This window comes from Lutjanus erythropterus, chromosome 3 (genome assembly GCF_056507025.1).
Source record: "Lutjanus erythropterus isolate fLutEry1 chromosome 3, fLutEry1.hap2, whole genome shotgun sequence".
Classification (NCBI taxonomy): Eukaryota; Metazoa; Chordata; class Actinopteri; order Lutjaniformes; family Lutjanidae; genus Lutjanus; species Lutjanus erythropterus.
Genome location: NC_139319.1, coordinates 15,629,278 through 15,649,205, shown reverse-complemented (window position 1 = coordinate 15,649,205; position 19,928 = coordinate 15,629,278). Strand labels below are relative to the sequence as shown.

At 39.5% G+C, this 19,928-nt stretch overlaps 1 protein-coding gene across 5 annotated transcripts in view; it reads right to left on the bottom strand.

The window, feature by feature from the left end:
• Positions 1-19,928, bottom strand: part of inpp4b (inositol polyphosphate-4-phosphatase type II B) — a 195,220-nt gene that overhangs the window by 66,470 nt on the left and 108,822 nt on the right. For all 5 annotated transcript variants that reach the window (XM_084715166.1, XM_084715167.1, XM_084715168.1 and 2 more), the window contains 2 exons: positions 17,677-17,824; positions 9,256-9,386 (listed from right to left, as the gene is read on the bottom strand). In XM_084715166.1, coding sequence (XP_084571292.1) covers positions 9,256-9,386; positions 17,677-17,824 — 279 coding nt within the window. The remainder of the gene's footprint in view (positions 1-9,255; positions 9,387-17,676; positions 17,825-19,928) is intronic.

Genomic DNA, 19,928 nt, shown 5'->3' with positions numbered 1-19,928 from the left:
TTTAGATTGATTTACAAAACCAGTGAGAACTGCTCTACTGCAGGTGACATGTTTTCCAGCTTGTATGCAGCAAGGTGTTTTGCTGTAGAGGTCATGCAGGACATCGATGATCTGTACGCTGATGCAATTCATTAATCCAGATTGTGTAATAACAGCTGTAAATTGGTGGGGTTGTGAGGTTCAATTGGGGTTGTATGAAGCACTTACAGATGGCAGTCCACACAACATAAGTATGAAGATGCTGCAGTTTATCTTTTTAGAAGCAATGTACTGCTGTGGCCAGGGTCAGCAGCAAAATGTATTTTAGTCACTTAAAAAAATCTGTATCAATTCAAATGTAGTTAGAATATTTTCATTGATATATCTTGCTGTCAGACAGCTTTTTTGACTGCTGTTATATAAACAAATTGACATTTTCTCCAAACCAACCAGACTCCACTGAAGAAATCAGTAATTTTATACAGAATACAGCAGTTGCTGGTCCACTGCTGCCTCGATCGGTTAGTTTGTGCTATCGTGTGACTTTGGTGTTTTAAAAGGTTAGTTTGGATTCACACAATAACACAAACAAACAAACAAACAGATCAAGGCAGCGGTAGACAAGCAGCTCCTGTGCTCTACCAGGAAAAGTGCCTGTTTTTGCAGGTGGAGTCTGATGGCTTCAGAGAGCGTGATGTTTGGTTCATACAATGGTGACTTCCTGTTTGAACTGACTGTGGGTAAGTACCTCATACAAACCTACTTCAAAAAATCCTAACTCTCCATTTAATGTTGTTTTTCAATGTCTTTTAGAACATCACAATGGTCTTTTCTTTGCTCAGACATGATCTTTTGTGATATGTAGTTGGCTGTGCTGTGATCACAGAGATCACTTGACACACACCATTGCTGCCATTGGTGTGACGTCTTTTCCTTGAATTGTCTGCTGATAAAGTCTTTTGTTGGCAATGGTCCTCTGTTGTCTGCCTTATCATAATATCCACCCAGTTTTTCTTTTTTTTTTTTATTTCAGAAGTGCTTTTGCTGATGTGGGAAACATATCACTACATTCTCTCAACTAGAGGAAGCAATTTTTCTTCTCGCTCAGAAAGACTTACCAAGAAAAAATAAAAACTATCATGAGGAGCATTAGAAAAGAAAAACAAATATATTATTTTTTACCGTTAATGTGTTTTTTAATAAAGATTATTTTGGGGGGTATTATTGCCTTTATTTGATAGGGACAGCTGAAGATATGACAGGAAAGGGAGAGAGAGGGGATGACACACAGCGAGTGGGCTGCAGGTGGGAGTCAAACCAGCAGTCGCTGCAGAGGACTAAGCCTCAGTACATGGAATGAACGCTCTACCAACTGAGCTACAGGGGCATCCCGACTTCACCATTAATGGTCACGTAAATTAAGAGATATTTATTATATATGCATGACTGAAATTGTGGAAATAACACTTATTAATAAGATGACAGGAAAATGAATATAAGGCAGGGATTTGATTAAATACTTAAAGGGATAGTTCACCCAAAAATGAAAATTCAGTCATTATCAACTCATCCTCATGCTGATTGAAGGCTGGGTTTAGTTTTTCAGTCCACAAAACACTGGAGCACTGCAGTTTCACAGGTAAACAGAGTTGTAGAATCTCCCAAACAGCTGAAGTGAATGATGGCCATTTTCAAATGTAAAACAACTAAAAAAACAAAACAAAACAAAAACATAAAATGCCTCTATACTGATACTGCATGATGTGATGGTTGCACATGCAAGTGAATGGCATGCTGGGGTTTTAGAAGACTTGGACTGCACCAGATATGCACTATGAAGGCATTTTATGTTTGCTTTTTTTCTGTTTTCTTTCCTGCTTGAAAACTTCTCACAATGCACTTCAATTGTTTGGGAAATTATGCAACACTATTTTCCTGTGAAACTTTTGTGGACCAAAAAACTAAACTCGACCTTCAATCAGCATTAAGGCGAGTAAATGATTCTCTAAGTTACTGACTGATACGCATTAATTGTCAAAGACTATTGTTACAGCAACAAAAGGCCAAAGGACTGAAATTCTGCTAGTACTTTTAAACATTATGGCTCTTAAGAGAACTAACATATTTAATGTGGTATAGTATGGTAAGGTGAATCAGTGTGTGTTCCCTGTACAGTAGCTCATAATGTATGTTAGCTTAATAACATGAAAGACAGTGAGTATCTACACTTTCCAGGTCTTTTATCTGGCATGTGTCATAACTTTTCTTTGTGCTGAGAAGAACTAAACTAAGCTGTATAAACACCCTTCTCCGTCTTGTTCCAGACCAGTATACCAATCATAGCCTCGGTGCAACAGAAGGTTTATTTTCATACAGAATCTAGGTGAGAAAACCTGTTACCTGCCACAGATTTTCACACTATTTGGCAGGTCGGCCAAACACGAAAACAAATCCACTGCACCTTCCTATAACGCTGAGACTGCTGACCCACTCAAGCTGAAATGTGTTACCTCAGAAATGGATAACACTTTTGACAGTGATGTGGCTTATTATTTTAAAGCACTGAAAATCAATCATGTCATCTTCCCAAGGTGCTAACAGATTTGCTGCTACTTATCAAAGTGTAAATGTAAACAGATGCCATTTCTAACCACTGAATATACAATATGTGTGTCTGGATTTCCAGTACCAGGCAGAGGACAGCAGCCGTCTGCCTTTTATAACGAGCCGCTGCCTTAGCAAACCAAATGAATACGCACAGGTTTTGGCTGCAAACTCAATGAAAACAGCAGGGCACATTTGTGTGGCGCCCATTTTGCAGTTAATTTGACTCTAAATGCACTTAGCAACCACCACTAAAACATTAAGACATTCAATAATTCACACAGTACTGAGTATACCTGTGGCTGTCATGGTCATGCCTTTTTAGTCGACAATGAATTGTCATACAAATAATTGAGATAATTTTACTTATCTTTTTCTGTTCACTTTACGCCAATATTATAGTAAAGCCTCACACATCTCTGTTTGCCCTTTAGTCTTTGTGAACAAGTGCACAGGACAAAGTCAGTGCAAAGCCTATTACTGAGATATATGAAGAAATTACTGACAATGCTAAGTACCAAAAATAAAAATAAACTATGTTCTATGACCAAAAGGCCGTATCTATCCACACCCACAACCACATAGTAAACAAATTTAGGGACAATCAGTGAAAAAAATCACATAATATGCATTTCGATCCACTACTGAAGTTTAGCACTTTGAGATAAACAGTTGGTTTGTGCTAATTCTACACTCAGTTAAATTAAAACATTGCAGAGGAAGGGGGTGCAACAAGACGGTTCAAAAACGTACCAGTCAAATCTCAAACAGTGGAAAACAAGGTGGAAATAGTGATGGAAATGACATTTTTGTTAGTTCCATCCAGATCAATAAAAACAGTTCTAACTATTATGCAAAACGATTGAGGTCAATTCAATCAGGCGATTATTTAATAATTGTGACAAGCCTAAGTATACTTTTGTGCTATTAATACATCTGATGTTCAGTATCCAATGTCAGTGTCATAGTGGGACAAAGAGTCAAAGTCAGTTGGCTTCATCCTCTGAGGAACATGAATGCCTCTACAGAATTATAAAATACATTCAGTATTTTACCTACCCAACATTGCCATCTATAGTGCCACACTGGTAGAGAGGCAAATAAAAACCTCTACACTGCACATGCAAATTTCTTCACCCAGTTAGAATCAAACTAGTATTCAAAATGAACATCCACACATTCCTGTGGTAGGAAGAGCTGTTTCCAAAGGCTAACACTGAAGTCAATTGGTAGACTGTCATCTGTGCTCAGTTGGCTCTTACTGTTAGCTGTTGAGCTCTGGGGACCAGGCTAATCGAGCTAGTGACCGTTGTAGGTTAGATGAATTAGTCATATCAGATCTCCATCTGTTTGCCCAGGTGGGCTGGCTATGTGACAGAAGGGCCGGATGCCAGCAGTACTGACCAACATCTGTCCACTATCTCTTCTTTTAATTTTTCCTGTCATTTCTCTGCTCTTAGCCACTTTGTTGTAGCCCTTTGAATCTTTCAGAAAATCAGCGACCAATATGCTTTCAGAAATTTCTGCGTGGGTGCCTGAGGACAAACGGAAAAGAAAAAAAAAACATCATCACAAACTACAGCAACCAGCACCATAAAAACAGTGGCTTTTAAGTGAGGTCTGTCAGATCAATGTATTTCTTGATTTGATGTTAAGGGTTTCATCATCATGGTCCTGTGGTGCTCAGAGCACAGCAGGCTTTTTTAATCAATCCACAGTGAGATATGTTGTGGACATAGAGGGGGATACTGAACACATGCTGTGTGAGCAGCGAGTTGATCAAGTGAGTCATGTCTGACAGTACAGTAGTTTTTTACTTCTATCCAATTTATGCATTTTAACATTTTGGATTATTTTTAAGGGTTTCTCTTTATTATTATGTTATGTTTAATGTAACTGCATTAACCTGCAAAATATCTGTGCATACCACAGCTGAACAGCTTTACCTGGAGGCAAAAGACTGCAGAGACTACTGTTCTAATACAGATATTAAAGAGACCCAGCAAGATATGAGCCTTAATCTACAATACATAGCTCTGGGCCTAAAGCTGGAGTTATCCCATAAGTGGAGTTTAAGAGTGACTGACAGTTTTGTGCAGAGAAGTGCTGGCAGTATTGGAGGTCCAACAAACACCACGCTAAAAGGATTACGTCTGTGCCTTTAATTCTCCGGCTGGTAAACAATGAAAGCAGGGATGATTAATTTATGAATGGAATACAGTTATTAGAGCATCTAGAGTGTTTGCTGAGGTCAGCTCATCATTAAAAATGGATAAAATGGAATCAGTGAGGGTGCTGAACCTGAACATGGGGACTCTGCCTCAGTCTCCCAGAGGACTGCTTCTCTTCCTCCTCTTCTTGTTCTGCTACCTGCAGTGTCTACTGCTCTTTGTTTTTATTTTTGTTCTTACAAAACTAAATTGAATAACAAAAAAAAACCTCCAGCTGACCCATGAAATGAACACAGTCCACAGATTCTTCTTTTGCACATGAAAACCCCTCTGACTCACCGTCAGCCTCTAATTAATATGAAGACATAAATAATCCCATTTAAAGACAGCAAGCCTCAGAGCTATGTGAAACCTGCGAAACCAACTATATTGAAAACATGATTCAATAGGAGAGTGCACTCAGTAGACATCCTTGCCGAGCAACAGATGGTGAAGCACCTAATGCAATGTCACCACAACTGCCGGATGTAACCAGCAGAATTTTGCAAAGTTTTGCCAACATTAACATGACCCTCACACATGTTGTCTCTAGCTGAAACAAAATTAGGGATTTAACTTTTATTATTGTGGTTTACACGGTTAGATTCAGTAGAAGAAGATCCAGGAAACTGGATATGATGTGTTACAGCAGGTAATAAATAATTATATGATGAACACAAGCTCACATAGCCTGAACTGTCTTGTGCCACTGTAAGGTCAGGTGACTTTAGATCATAGATCAGTGTAGGCTCCATTTGCCTGCTATGTCTGCTTCCCCTGTAGTTTCTGGTAAAAAAGTAACAAGTAATTTGAATGTGTTATTCCTCACGCTGGTTTTCATTAGTGTATAATCACCTAAACGTAAAAGAATCAGCTGTTTATGTCTACAGAGGGCATAGGTTCTCTTCTGTGGAAGTGAACGTGTTGTACCACCATGTTTCTACAGTAGCCCAGTACAGAGAAGCCAAATTCTAGATTGAGTCTAGATATGGCCTTTTGCATGTTGAGTTTATATGTTTGGAAAGTGGGTTGATGTAAGGGGTTTGGAAACTGCAAGCTCACCAGTAGATGACACTAAATCTTACACACTGGCCCTTTTAACTAAAATTCTGGCCATTTCTCATACATTGCACCTTTAACTTGTGATGGATGTCACTCAATGCTTTTATTTGTCACCATCTATTTGGTTTTAGTAATTATCTTTTCCTTGTCTTTGCTCACCAACTGGTCTTCACTCTCAAAGCACCTCCTCACTCTGTCTCTTTTTGTCACAACTCTCCACCTTTTTTAATAACATTACTTATCAATAATTAATCTGCAGCAGATTGCCCACCCAACTTGTTTAGCAACGTCTATCACCCTGTTAAATATATGCAGGACTAGATAAGATTGGTGAGCTGGGTGGGGGCTCTGCCATGTATTGCAGCATCTGGGCCACACAAGGGACTTGTCAGAAACCATAATGACAAAGACCACATTATCCGTTTCCCGCGCCCTTAACTCCCTCCCTCAGAGCTCAGACAGGCAGTGCAGAGGCTTAGCAACCATCGTCTCTTATCAGCTGGGCAAAGCAAAAAGCAGCAGAGACAAATATCTCATTATGGGGATGGGAGTAAATCAGAGTAAAATTAATCAGTAGACATAATGTCCCTATGTTCACCACAAGCTAAAATATGCATAGGCAGAGATTGCGGAGAGGGAAAGAAACAAATCCAGAGTGATCGATCTGTCCACAAGCTTTGTAATGTCTGTTTTGTTGTTCCTGTTAAGATTTTCATTAGTAATAATTTAATAAGTTCAGTTGAGGACAGAAGCAGATAATTATGGTACAGTATTACAAACACCTGACAGCTGTTGTTTTGTCAAAAAATGAGTCTGTGTCTTTGAGGGCTTGTGCATGTATAAGGACAACACCTACTGCATGTTTATTATGGTTTGCGTTCATGTATGTTTTGGAATGTAGAATGTGTTTAAAACCTGCCTTTGAGTGATGAAACTAAAGACAATAAATACATAACCTTAATATTTCTAAATACCACGTCGTTATTGGCATTCTGTGATTTAATCACATGTTCCTTGTTCAATGTCAGAGGCAAATGAGAAGCAGTCTAATTACTTTCTGTGTTCACATCAGAGCTAACTGAGTGGATTAATGTTATTATGTAAAACATTTGCAAAAAGTGTGCAGAAAATATCTGCATACCAAGTAGAACACTGAATATGTGTAAATGAGATGCAAGACTCATGTTTTTTGTTAGCACATGGCAGAGATTTCTATCAGCCTTTATGTGTACTGAGAACGTTTACTTGAACAAAGCGCAGAAGAGCACATGGGCACACACATTTCAATTGCCCCCGATGAAACCTGTGTTGCTATGGAAACACTTTGACACCAAGTAGAGAAATGAAACAACCTCGCGCTTAACTTACCATTGACACAAATCAACCAGAATCCAACCTAAAGTCATCTTCTCTTTTTGGATTTAACCTAACAGGTTAGGGGGCTGCCACAGTGTTTTGGGCTATGATGAGGTTATAAAAGAAGGAACACAAAGACAGGTCAGGACATATTATAGATTCACCTAACTCCTTTGAAAGGATAGTTTTGTAGTGTGTAGTTTTGTAGTGTAGTTGCATGAGGTACTTATCCATAGTCATTTAATTACCTTTAGTTGATGGAAGGCCCAAGTTTGGAAAAGCAGCAGGAGCACCAGTGTAGGAAGCTAAGCAACGTACTGCTGTGGACAGGGTCAGCAGCAAAACATATTTTTGCCATATTTTCACTACTCTGCCTTGCCTTCAGACCTCTTTTATCAATGGGAAATTTCCTTATACAAGCCATTGTATCACTTTCTGTAAAGCCACCAGGCTCATTGGGCAATAACAGTAATTTTACCTCGCAGGCGCAGGAGTTTCTGGTCTATTGCTGCCTTGAACAGTTTGTCTCTGCTGTTAATGTGCCTTCAGTGGTTTTTAAAGGGTTAGTTTGGATTCACCAAAAGGATGCAATGGTGCAGGTCTCTTTAGGTAGGGGCAGTAATGAAATTCTACCCTGGACTTATCTCCTACTGCAGGAGGTAGCAAATAGGTCTATTTTAGCTAAGTTTTTAAGTGTTGTGTTTATGTGGGAATTATTTCAAAAGTGGAGTTGGCTTCTATTAGATAGATTTTCAATTACATAATTTATTTCTAAATAATTTATTGAGGAAGACAACTTCATGTTTTTTCAGAAGTTTGGATGGACATGTTCCCTCCGATCCCCCAGGATTTGTGCCCAAATTGATGAGCAACTCCTGTGATGTGTGAGAGAAAATTACTGTTCTTGCCAAAGGAGTCTGGTTATGTGAGAGAGAGTGACATTTGGCTTATATTACAGCAGTTTTGTGGTAGAAAAGACTGTCTGATGGCAAGTCCTTTTGGTGTGCCTTTTTTAAGTGGCTAAAATATGTTTTGCTGCTGAGCCTGTCCACAGTTGCTTAGCTTTCTACACCAGTACTCTTCTCTGCTTCTCCAAACTTGCGGCCTGCTGACCGCCATGTTCTGTAGGTAATGCACTGACTATGGATAAGTACCTCATACAACCCTTCTTCAAAAATCCAAACCATCCATTTAAATCCTCACAGGATTTTTCTTTGCTTAAGGGACACAATTTACCTTAAGAGACTGCTTTCACCACGACCATAACTGAATTTTCAGACAGAAATCTTTTTGAGTTGATTGATTGATCTGAAAACTTTACCCAGGCTGCTGCTACTACTTTTTTTTACAGCTGAACAGTATGTTGACTTTCAATCCTTTGGAGAGATTAAAAAAGGTTTTCTTAACAACCAAGGACAAACCATGATAAGAAGAGAACAAAATAATTTAAATATACTGGATCAAAAAAATCCAGACAATCAAATCTGAACAAGGACTATGAAACCAAGGACACTCCAAACCTCTCTGAACAATTTCAAAGTGTGATTATATGACTTTGAGTGCACCTTTGTGAACATGTGCATGAATGCATATGTGGACGCAGTCAGGCTGGGCAATATATCAATTTGGGCATGACATAAGTGTCTTTTCCTAGTTTTAATGGCTGTATAACAGTAAAGTGAGGATTTTTTTCTGAACTTATCAGTCTGCTCTAGCTGTTATTTGCCTTTACCCACTTAATCATTATATCCTCATTACTGATGATTATTTATCAATAATCCCATTCTGTTAAAATTTTGTGAAAACACCAAAAGTCATCCTTATAATATTATTGCAATATTGATCTCAAGGTATTTGGCTAAAAATATTGTGATATTTAATATTGTCTACATCACCTTGTCCTACTGGAACAGTGTATATTGAGATATACTGTATATTGCATATCACAGAATAGCCTAAATATAGAGATTTTATTTATAAGCCATATTGCTCAGCCATAGGATGGAGTTATGAATGAAGAATTCAGCAGCAGGTTCAGTCTTACCAGTAATCTTGTCCAGTTCAGCCAAAGTTTCCTGGTAGGAGCTGATGATTCCTCCATATCGTGTCATGACCTCTTTTCTTAAGTTGTCCCAGTGAGGAGAGAGCTCGCCCAGCTCTCTCAGGTCCTGCACCCTGCAGGTAAACACAGATCTATGAGGACCTTTGTGGTTTTAATGGACATTAAACAGATTATCAATGTCCAAAAATCTTGGCTCGCTTTCCATTTCTGCTTAACTTCTGTGATTAAAACATAGATATTAGACATGAAACCAGAGCAGAAAGCAGGTTAGCTTGGTCCTGTACTCTGAGTACAACTCGTCTCGATCACCTCAGATCAACGTTAACAACTGTCCATTTTCTTATAAATTGCTTCTAAATTGTTCCAGTGCGTTTGTGCTCTGCACAGTCCTGTGAGTCTTCAATCCAAGCTGAAGGAAACCCCGCTGCCTTTCCAAAAAAAAAAAATTAGTTACTTCTGGTTAACATGAATGTTTACAGCAGCTCACCGTCTGATATAAAGTCCTGTGGATTTATGGCGGGCAGTCATTTCCTGTGAACATCTCCTAGGTAATATGATTAAGTCTACTTTCACACCTGCACAAAACAATCTAATTTAAGGGTGAATACCTATTGTGTATTACTGTAATGCTGCATCTAGTGTTGGTTCATATCCATTCTTCACAAACTGCTTTCAAATTATCTCAAGTTTCTAGATAGGGTTTAAAAACTGATCAACAGTCCTGGTAAAACACAGACACAAGCTGCACATACTGAATCAGACACACGTGTGTACACACACACACACACACACACACACACACACACACACACACACACACACACACACACACACACACACAGACATCCCGGAGCACCCTGTGCTGAGCCAGATAAACACATTTCTGAACCTCAGGCTAGTAGCTGGTGCCCACTTATCCACTCTGCCCTATCAAATTCTTCTTCCATTCTTCCATTCTTCTACCATTACTTATAACACAGTCTTTACTGGTGTCACTGGGGTGATCGGTTGCCTGTCTTTCATTTAGCTATGCCTGCAGCCTGAGGCCAAAGTCATCTCTGCCTCTGTCTTTAGGAAATAATAAGGGCTATGCATGAAAGTGTGCAATGTGTGTATGTGTTTGCGTGTATATGGGTGAGGGGCCGATATCCTACTGGGAAGTACAGCTTCTTTCACTGGTTCACATCATTTGCATGTAAAAGGCAACATCAGATGGACAGATATCATTCAGAAACAAGCCCTCCAGCATCCATTGAAAAGTAAATTACAGCGATATTATAGAAATTAGAAGTTGAAGGAGGTGCAATATAGCATTCAGGATAACAAATTCATGGTCATATGCATTGCTTTCATGATAGTCAATCCAATTTTCAGTGATTACACCTCATACATTTTGTATTCTGTATCTGCCTTCAAATGAAAGCACGCATGTAAAAATGCTCATTCAACTTATTGTTAAGACCAGGCATAATTGCTTGAATGCATTATATCTTTGTTGCAGTTCAACTACTACAACAAAGCATTAACCGCTGAAAGCCCCTCCAGACTATTTCCTCGTTTCCTCCAGGTAGGCAAGTTATTTTTAGATTACTTTGAAGTATTTCAAAACACTGCAGCGATAGAAATGTTGCCAGAGAGAAAGAGACAGAGTGAGTGAAGGTCATGTGTATGATCAAACTCACCATATTTTAATGTGTCCAGCCAATTACACACATAAACGGACAAATGAAAAAAATCCCAAACAAACAAACGTGTTTTCTCATGCATCTCTTGTGGTGTCTAGCCATGCTGTTCACAGTTCCAATGAATACATAACCTATAGCCTGCAAAATATAAAATATAATATGAATCAGAACATATTAGCCGCAGTCTGAGACGTCTTGAAAGGCCCAGATAAATGATATTGCTTAATGTGTGAATGATTTTGTTAAATAAAAGGTCTAATACAAGTTTGTTGTCGTCACACAATAGGCACCTGTGGCAGTATATCCACATTTAATTGCAGTGTGTGTGTGTGTGTGTGTTTTCAAGATTTTAAACTCCAAAATAGTAATAAAATCCAGTTTTGATTGGATAACCATGAGCCCACAAAGAAATTGTATGTACCTCAAATGTATTGGGAGAGAGGCAGAAATCGCAGGGAGGGAAATAACACTCGGGGAAATTAAACCAAAATTATCTACATGGGTTGATAACATGAGAGGTAACTGACAAAACATGTTTTTGTTAATTATAATTTAGTGAACTGGCTCACCCCAGTGCAGTATGACATCAGCTCATGATACTTACAAATGGATGTAGCTTTGCAGCAGGTTAAAAACAACTGAACTGGCTGTAAAACAAATGGTAGATAATACATGAGAAGTTTTCCTCATCTCTCACCTCTTTTTAGTTCTAAACAAACTTGCAGCTGGAAACAACCTCAAGGCGGAGAGGCGCCACACGCTGGGCAACTCTGTCAACACACTCTGCAGGTGGTTGTAAGTAAGTTATGCTTATGGCACAGGAAGACAGACAGAAGGCTTCTTCACACAGTAAGGCAATTTCAGACTAGCACGAGCAAAGGAAGCGTACAGTAGCAGCAGCACAGGCATGCATGTGATTAGTGGTTATTTGAAGGAAGTATTATTTTTACTTTTGGCATATAAATAGTGCTTGAAACCATTCTTAATTATACAGGGATTTAAAGAGAGAGCAATGATGAACACACATGTTTATTCAAAAGGTATGTGCAGTATTCCCAGAGATGAGATTAGCATCTTTGTAAATGAGAGTGCCTCAAAACCCCATTTAGAAATGAAAACAAAGAAAAATCTAGTGTAACTTCTTAAAAGGGGAAAAACTAACTACTGAGATAAAAAAAAAAAAAAAAAAAAAAGCTCTTTCATTGATTCATGCTGATGGAAGTCTAGGGATGAACAAGATAATGATATCAGGACAACAGCACTGAGGTAGATATCCCAGCTATTAAGATCTGAGTGGGGCCACCCCACATTTCTCCCCAATTTCAATCAAACATATTGTTTTCAGCATGCTCATTTCTGTTGAAGTGGCCCCTTATACCGTAAAAAGGCCACTTTAACCAATCAAGCGGTATGTTCTCACATTTTCTGCTACATATAGGAAATTAAACGTGGCACTAGATTGTTACAATTCTGTTCAAGAGATTGCAACCACTCACAATAATCTATAAGCTCTGAGTCTACCTCTCAGCCACTGCCATTTGTGCATCACTGTGTCAAACTGCATTACTGTCTCCTGAGAGATCTGTTTTATTCTTCTGGTTTTACTTCAGGAAGTATGGAGTGGAGGTCAGAATGGATGGTATCAGTGTAAATACTAGGTAATTGATAAAATAATAAGGAAACATATCTGCTTGGAGGGTGATAAGGCAGTGGGATGGTGGATAGAGAGATATTGTATTGTATCACCTCCTTAATCAGAGTGCTATTGTGTGGGGAAGAGTAAAGAGTGTGATTGAGGAAAGGCATGATAAGAAGTAAGGGTAGGTTGATTAACTATATGCATGTAAGAACAGTCAATCAGGTCCTTTAGTTGCATCTAACAGCAGACAATTGAAAGAAAGTGCACCAAAAACAGCTTGTATGTAAGAACGTATCTCCTTTTTGTTTGGTTTAAATAACTTACCCTGTTTCATGCATGGATACTGTGCTGGTCACTCAAACTGGGCAACATAAATGGTTTAATCTAAAACTATACATACTTGTATACATACTCTTATAATTTCACATACTCTATACTAGGGATGCAAGATGTTTGATTTTTGATGATATTTGAAATGCCGATATTTTAAAGGTAAAGGGTTGTGCTGGGTATCGTTAAAAAATTACAGTACCAGTACCAATACCAGTCCTCCTAAAACTGACACCAATACTGATGGAATACTTCGTTCAATACCTTTTGTCAAAGGTTCTTTGACATAGGTGGCCGCTGCAGAGGACTCACAGCTTCAGTACATGAGGCCAACCAGCTGAGCTATCAAGCCAAAGAGCACCAATCAGATTTCAAATTTCTCTCCTCTCAAATGGTCCCTACGACCTGCAGCCTGTCAGTCTGTCACCAGGGCAACACTCTTGTTTATGTTGCAGATGAAACAAGTAATATTCATCCTGTTATACATGTGTTGTTGTCACCACCACTACGCTCACATATTGTAATATTTCCCTCTGCAGTTTATGAATATTGGCTTCACTCTGATGTTTCTGACAAACTAAATAATCTCACAGTTGTCGCGTACTAAATATCAAGTTGGTAAGGAGTTAACCCTCAGCAACAACCAGTGGCTGAGTGTAGGCTAATGCTAGTAAAATGCAAAGCCAACCAAGGCAGCGAAAGACAGCCAATTAATTCCAACAACAACATGTCCAATTATCTAATAAATCAGCTGAAAGTGCTGATGAAGTTGTCAAAGCCTCACTTAAAAGTTTTGTTGTCGATGGAGGGTTAGGTTACGCTGTTTAGACACTAGCTGCGGATGTGCTAACAATAGCTGCAGCTGCTGCAGAGGGAATGTAAACTTTCAGGCTATGAAAATGTGAACTCTTAAGCCTTTAGATGAACTGTTTCTTCTTGGTTAGATGTGTTGCCCTTCCCAGCTTTGCATTTAACATTACAGAAATGTTGGTGAGTGTTGTCTGTGTTGAGTTTTGACAAGTTAACCACACTTGCCACCACTTTCAGCCTGCTATTGCCCTCCCTCACTCGCTCTACTCTGTGACTTGAACGAGCTGCTGTTGTTTACTCTAACACCCCCCCCCCCCCCCCCCCCTCTCTCTCTCTCTTCCTTTCTGTAATGTGAATTGGTACTTGGTAGTACCAATGAAATTTGGTGTGTACTATTAAAAGTACCTTGCTCAGTACCCAACCCTGGGGTTTACAAACAGCAACTGACAAATCCTGCTTATTAGGCTAAAAACTGTTCCATCAAAAGTAACTAAAAAGTTAGTATTTGGAATAACGCAGCAGATAATGTAGCTGTTTTCCAAACAAGGCAAGCTAGATAGCTGAGATAATAAATAGATAGATAAAAACAGAATACAACAGAGGAATAAAACAAATGTTGTAAGAATGCATAGAGAGAAAACAGCATCCTGTAAAACATTGAAGAAGTGAAGGAAGAAAGTAAGAGGGGGATATCATTACTAAGAATTAGAAACAAAAAATCTATATAATAATGATTCAGTTTTAGTATAAAGACATACAGTAGCTGGTACAGTTTAGTCATTTATTTTGAATAATGCGTGATGCAAATACTGAAAAAAGAAATGACGGACAAAAATCAAGTAGGACCATGTGTTAAAACTGACTTGGACAGATGGCTGGGATAACAGAATACATTTCCTCAAGAGCAAAGACCTGTCATGTGGGCACCTTTATTTCATGGTGCGTTATAGTGCCTGCTCAATTTAATCACAGAGGGCTTTGTGTGTGAGGTCAATAAAAACTGCGTGAGAGGACTGAAAAGCAAACCCTTCTCTCACAGCACAAGCAGGTCCTTCTAAAAAAAAAAAAACCAGCTCCATCCAACAAATACGGTCATTAATTCTGATCCTTAATGTACAGAACAATTAAAAACAGTGACGGCGGATGTCAACCTGCCACCTATATGATCTTGATACACAATCACAGCACTTGTTTATTAACAGGAAAAGAAGGGGGACATGATTTTCCCATTAATGAGAAAGCAGACAGCTCTTAATGAATGGGGTTTAATCGACACCCACACACTGACACTTTACTACACATGCATTAATTATCTTTACACACACACACACACACGAAGAGTCACAGCATCTTCACTAGAGGAACGAAGAAAAACCAGCCACCTCTGTGCTCGCAGAGCTAGATTAGAACATGACTGTAGACATCAAAGCGAACAAACAGAAGGAAGAAACATCCAAGATTATCATAGAGTGGTGAAGCAAACTAAGCCACCCACCATCCGCCGCCGCCACTGCTGCTGCACTCGCAAGTTTGCAGCACTAACTGAATCATTAAAAACATCGAGCTAGCACCAGTATGAGGCTGCCTGACAGAATCGGCTAAATGGAGAGGCACCGTGGAGAAAGACAACATTTAAAGAGGATTATAGAAGAGGTGCTTAAGCGACCAAGCTGGAGATACGGTACACATGCCTGTTAATAAACAAACATTGTATATGGTAGTCATGGTTTGGAGCCTGCTGGGTGCTCATGAGCTGTATTATACAGATAAGACATTTAATAAATATTATATAATTGTCTTCTAAATTTAGTTGTGGTTTAAATTATCAGTTTGCAGAGCAGATCATCTTCTATTTACACAGAAAGTAGGGTTAGAGATACTGAGAGGAGAGGAGGACGTGGGAATGTGACCGGATTCCAGCGCATCTGTTTGACAGGTAAACTGATAACAAAGCTTGTTGCGTCAATCGGTCAATAACAGCGGTGTGATTGTTTCCGTGTGTATGTGTGTGGCGGAGGGTATGATTGTATATTTTTGCATGTGAATGCGTCCTTGAACGTTCAGGTGCATATGGTGATTACAAATCAAACTCTGCTCCCACCACCAAGTTCATCAAAACCTCTGATTGCATCTTTTTGTGACTATTCATTGCACTGAGGTGGGCATTAAGAAATCCTCTTAAGGTATGTGTGTGTGCATGTATGGATGTGTTTGTATTTGTGTGATATGTATGAGAAAGGGTTGCCAGGGACAACAGGCCAGTTGAGTAATGATCTGCCTTGACAAACACTGGTCGAGCCTGAGGGAAGGTGCTCTTTGATCTAATTACGGGTGCACACTCAGACACTGGTGAAACATCACCTCCTTCTGACCTTAATTTAACCCGTCCTTGTTCTCACACAGTAATAACACCACTGGACTTTAACTGCAGTTATATTCTTGATCTCCATAATGTTCTAATGTGCTTTTATATATGTTCAAAGGAGTGTTTTTATCCATAACAGGAAACTGATCTTTTCTGGCAGTGTATCAGTTTAAAATTATGAAGTAATGTATGGAGTAATGGAACAAGAAGCAGACGCCACAGTGTGCTGCAAGGGTGGCGGGTTCCTCAGCAAGATAACTAACTTTATTGTGTAACCTCTCGTGCTGTGCACAGCATGGAGTCAGACCATAGTTACTCATGGCATGATGGAAAAAGGCCAATTATTGACAGACTTCTTTATTAAAACATAAGTTTGGCTGCACTGTTAAACATTCCCGGCTGCTTTTCTGTCATATTTCTGACAAAATAATCTGTTGTAGGAGTGTTTGAATTATGTACTATTAACCCTCATTTGCTGTTACTACAAATGAACACAGGTGTCACCAAACTAACCAGGGCTACAATCATAAAGGTCCAGCATGTAAGATTTAGGGGCAGAATAAGGCAGAAATGAAATATAATATTCATAAGTCTGTTTTCATTAGTGTATAATCACCTGCAAATCAGAATAGAAAGGCTATATCTACAGAGGGAGCGGTCATGTTTCACCAGCCCATTCTCATTCCCAGGTCATTAAATGCCGACGTTTGGCTTTAAACAGTGTATAAGCAGCAATAAAGTCAGTGTATGGTGCACGTGGCGTTGATAGATGGGTCAAAAAAATACAGGACTTTCACCCAGGAGACCAAGCTTTGTATCCCACGTGAAACTTTATAAAAGTAAAACCTATGCATCAGTATGAGACACAAGGGGGCGTGACAAGGCAGCGATGGCATTTCACAAGCTTTGATGAGAACCCTTTGCTTCCATGGAGGTTTGCCATGTTGCACCACAATATTTCTACAGTAGCCCAGACTGGACAAACCAAAAACTGGCTCCAGGCTCACAATCACCGTAGGCCCTCCTACAAACTTGGTAGCAAAGGGTGAAACAAACTGTTTGCAATCTGCAAGCTCACTGGTAGATGCAACGAAATCCAGCACACTGTCCCTTTAAAGATTCTAACTTTAAAGTTTTTGTCTGATTCAGCACTAGTGGCAGGATGCTCCAGGAGCTGTCTTACAGTGCTTCAGGAGAGGACTGGGAGAAGGTGTACATGAGTGTGTGTTTGAAAGAGACAATGTTTGTCGTTTTCTGGATACATGGGCATAGGAGCCTCTTTTGAAGTGTTAAGCAGGTCTGAATAATTCAGTCCTCTCCAAACATAGGCGGAACTTTTAAATAATCATTTACAACGGTGAACTGGGTCGGCAAAGATGGTCTAGAAACTACACACACCTACTGTACGCATAATGAGCTAACGCCGGGTTGGAGTTTTACTTTGAACTTTTGATTGTTCTCCATCGGCTTTTTAGTTGATGCCTGCTCGCAAACAGGAAACGAGCGATCTGATGCAACAAGAAAGCTGATAGTGACATCCAATGCATCAACAGGGTGATTTCAAAGTGACTTACCTGCTCATATCCTCCTGAATGTACAACGAGAGCAGCTGTTTGGGGATGCTAAAGGACAATGTGCACTCCTCCATTTGTTCTCGCACGAGCATCCACTTGCTGTCCACTGTTTGAAATCTGTACACCTTGCATACTGGGTTCTTGAACACTGAGAGAGGGAGAGAAGGGCAGAGAAGAAAGGTATATTGAACCATCTGACGCAGCAAAAAACACATCACGTTGTCTTCAAAGATAATTCAAACTTTTTGAATTTTACAAAGGGGAAACGGAGGATCTAAACCAACTTTGACAGCTTGTAACGTCAAGGACGCCACAGACAGAAAGTCTTCAAAAGTCACATGAGGTATGAAGCACAAATTAAATTCTATAATCAATAACTGTGTCTGCCATAGATAAGGTGTTTCTCATCTTCCAAGGCCTTCTCTCTCTCCCTTTCTACTTCAGAGACAGCACAGGAGACTAGAATACAGACTGAAGTACAGAGACCTTGCCCTGTTAATCTTTGCCTTATTATTTCCTCCATTTCCATTTTAATTGCTTGTTTATTGTATAACAGTTATGCAGAGGCAGCTGAATCGTTCTGAAACTTTGCTTGCTAACCCCACCAGCCAGTTCTCCCATGAAACCCTATTCAGATGCAGCCCCATCTTCTTCATTTTAGCAGAGAGTGGCTAATAGCAGCAATCGAAGGCTGGAAACGAAAAACAGCTCTAATGCTCTTATCTGCATGCTGGCAGCAGAGGGCAAGAAAGCTGTGTGCCTTGAACGCTGTTTACTACCCCTTTTCGTTTCCAGAGCTGCAGTCATAAAGGAAGTCACTCAATAAGTCGGAGCTGAAGCACCCGGGGTGAAATGTTGACAATCTCGCTGTAGGCAGTCAAACATGCATGGCACCAGTAAAATGTTCTTGCTTGAATTCAAAAGTGGGAACCACACTTCTGCTCCTACTGACAGTAAAGAGAACACTTCCACCATACCCAACCCTTCATACTGTACTTTACCCTGGTCTGGCCCCCGATTGTCCTCTTTTCAAAGTCATCTGTCTAAGTGCCCGAGTCATTAATCCTGGTGCAGCTACGTCATCTGTCCTCAAGTGTTTGAGTTCACTGATGCCCTTCAATGCAGATGGGTTCAAGAAGGCGCACTACAATGAGAGTTCGTACATATTGAGAGGATATTAATGTAAGACGCAGTGTCATGAGGTGTGCTGGCCGGTTTTACTGTTTCACATGTCTTTTCTGAAAGTGAATTTTGGGCAACCATTTGAAATTAAAACAAAATTGGCTTGGGGAAAATAAAAACAAATACGTCAACAAGACAAATGTGAAGTGTCTTTCCTTGATTTGCAAATACAAATCAATTTGTTTTGTATCAGCTCACTTTACTGCATGTGCTTTCCTGTAATTTTTCTGCAATTTTCTCAAACCCCATGAAGCAGAGGTGGACTCGACATCAACGTGTGAGTCAAAAGCAAGTCTCAAGTCTTAACCTTTAAATCTCAAAGAAGTCCCAAGTTACTGCGGTGAGAATCAACCAAGTCAAGTCATACGAAGTTCTGATGATCCCTCCAGTTTCCACATTTAAAAGACATTGGTCATGAAAAAGAGTTTTATTTGACATTAACAAAAACTGTTGCTGCCTGATTGCACCTTATAAATCTTACTGATGTTTGACATTTTGTGGCATTATTAACAAGCCTCCAAAATGAATAACAATGTAGAGTGGGGCTCTGAAATTAGACTACAGCTCCACAGCTCTTAAGGGCTCTAAAGTGAAACAGAAGTACAACAAAAAAAAATTACATTACAGTATCACACCTCCTGCCCTGGGCCCCCCTCAAGAGGGCCACACAATTTTCCCCATTAACACATCTGTCTAAGGTATTTGTCATATGATGCTGCACACTGCTGTTTTCTTCTTACACCAACAACATAAACCTTGATTCCAGATTTAATTATTTTGTACTAGCCCTCTTTACAAGGGCATGCATCAGCCTCAGCTGGGCTGCAAATGCAAATATTACATTTTTAAAAAGTCAAGTCCATTTGAGTCATCTGTCTAAAGCCTATGTCAAGTGTCAAATCATGCATAGTCAAATCAAGTAAAGTCTTTTATTGGTGTTATTCAAACAAGACTCAAGTTCCCCACTGCTGCCATGAAGTCTAAAACAATGTTTTTAATAACTAAATATCTTATTAACTAAACATTATCTCAATATTAACTGTGTAGCCAAAGCCTCATATACAGTAGTT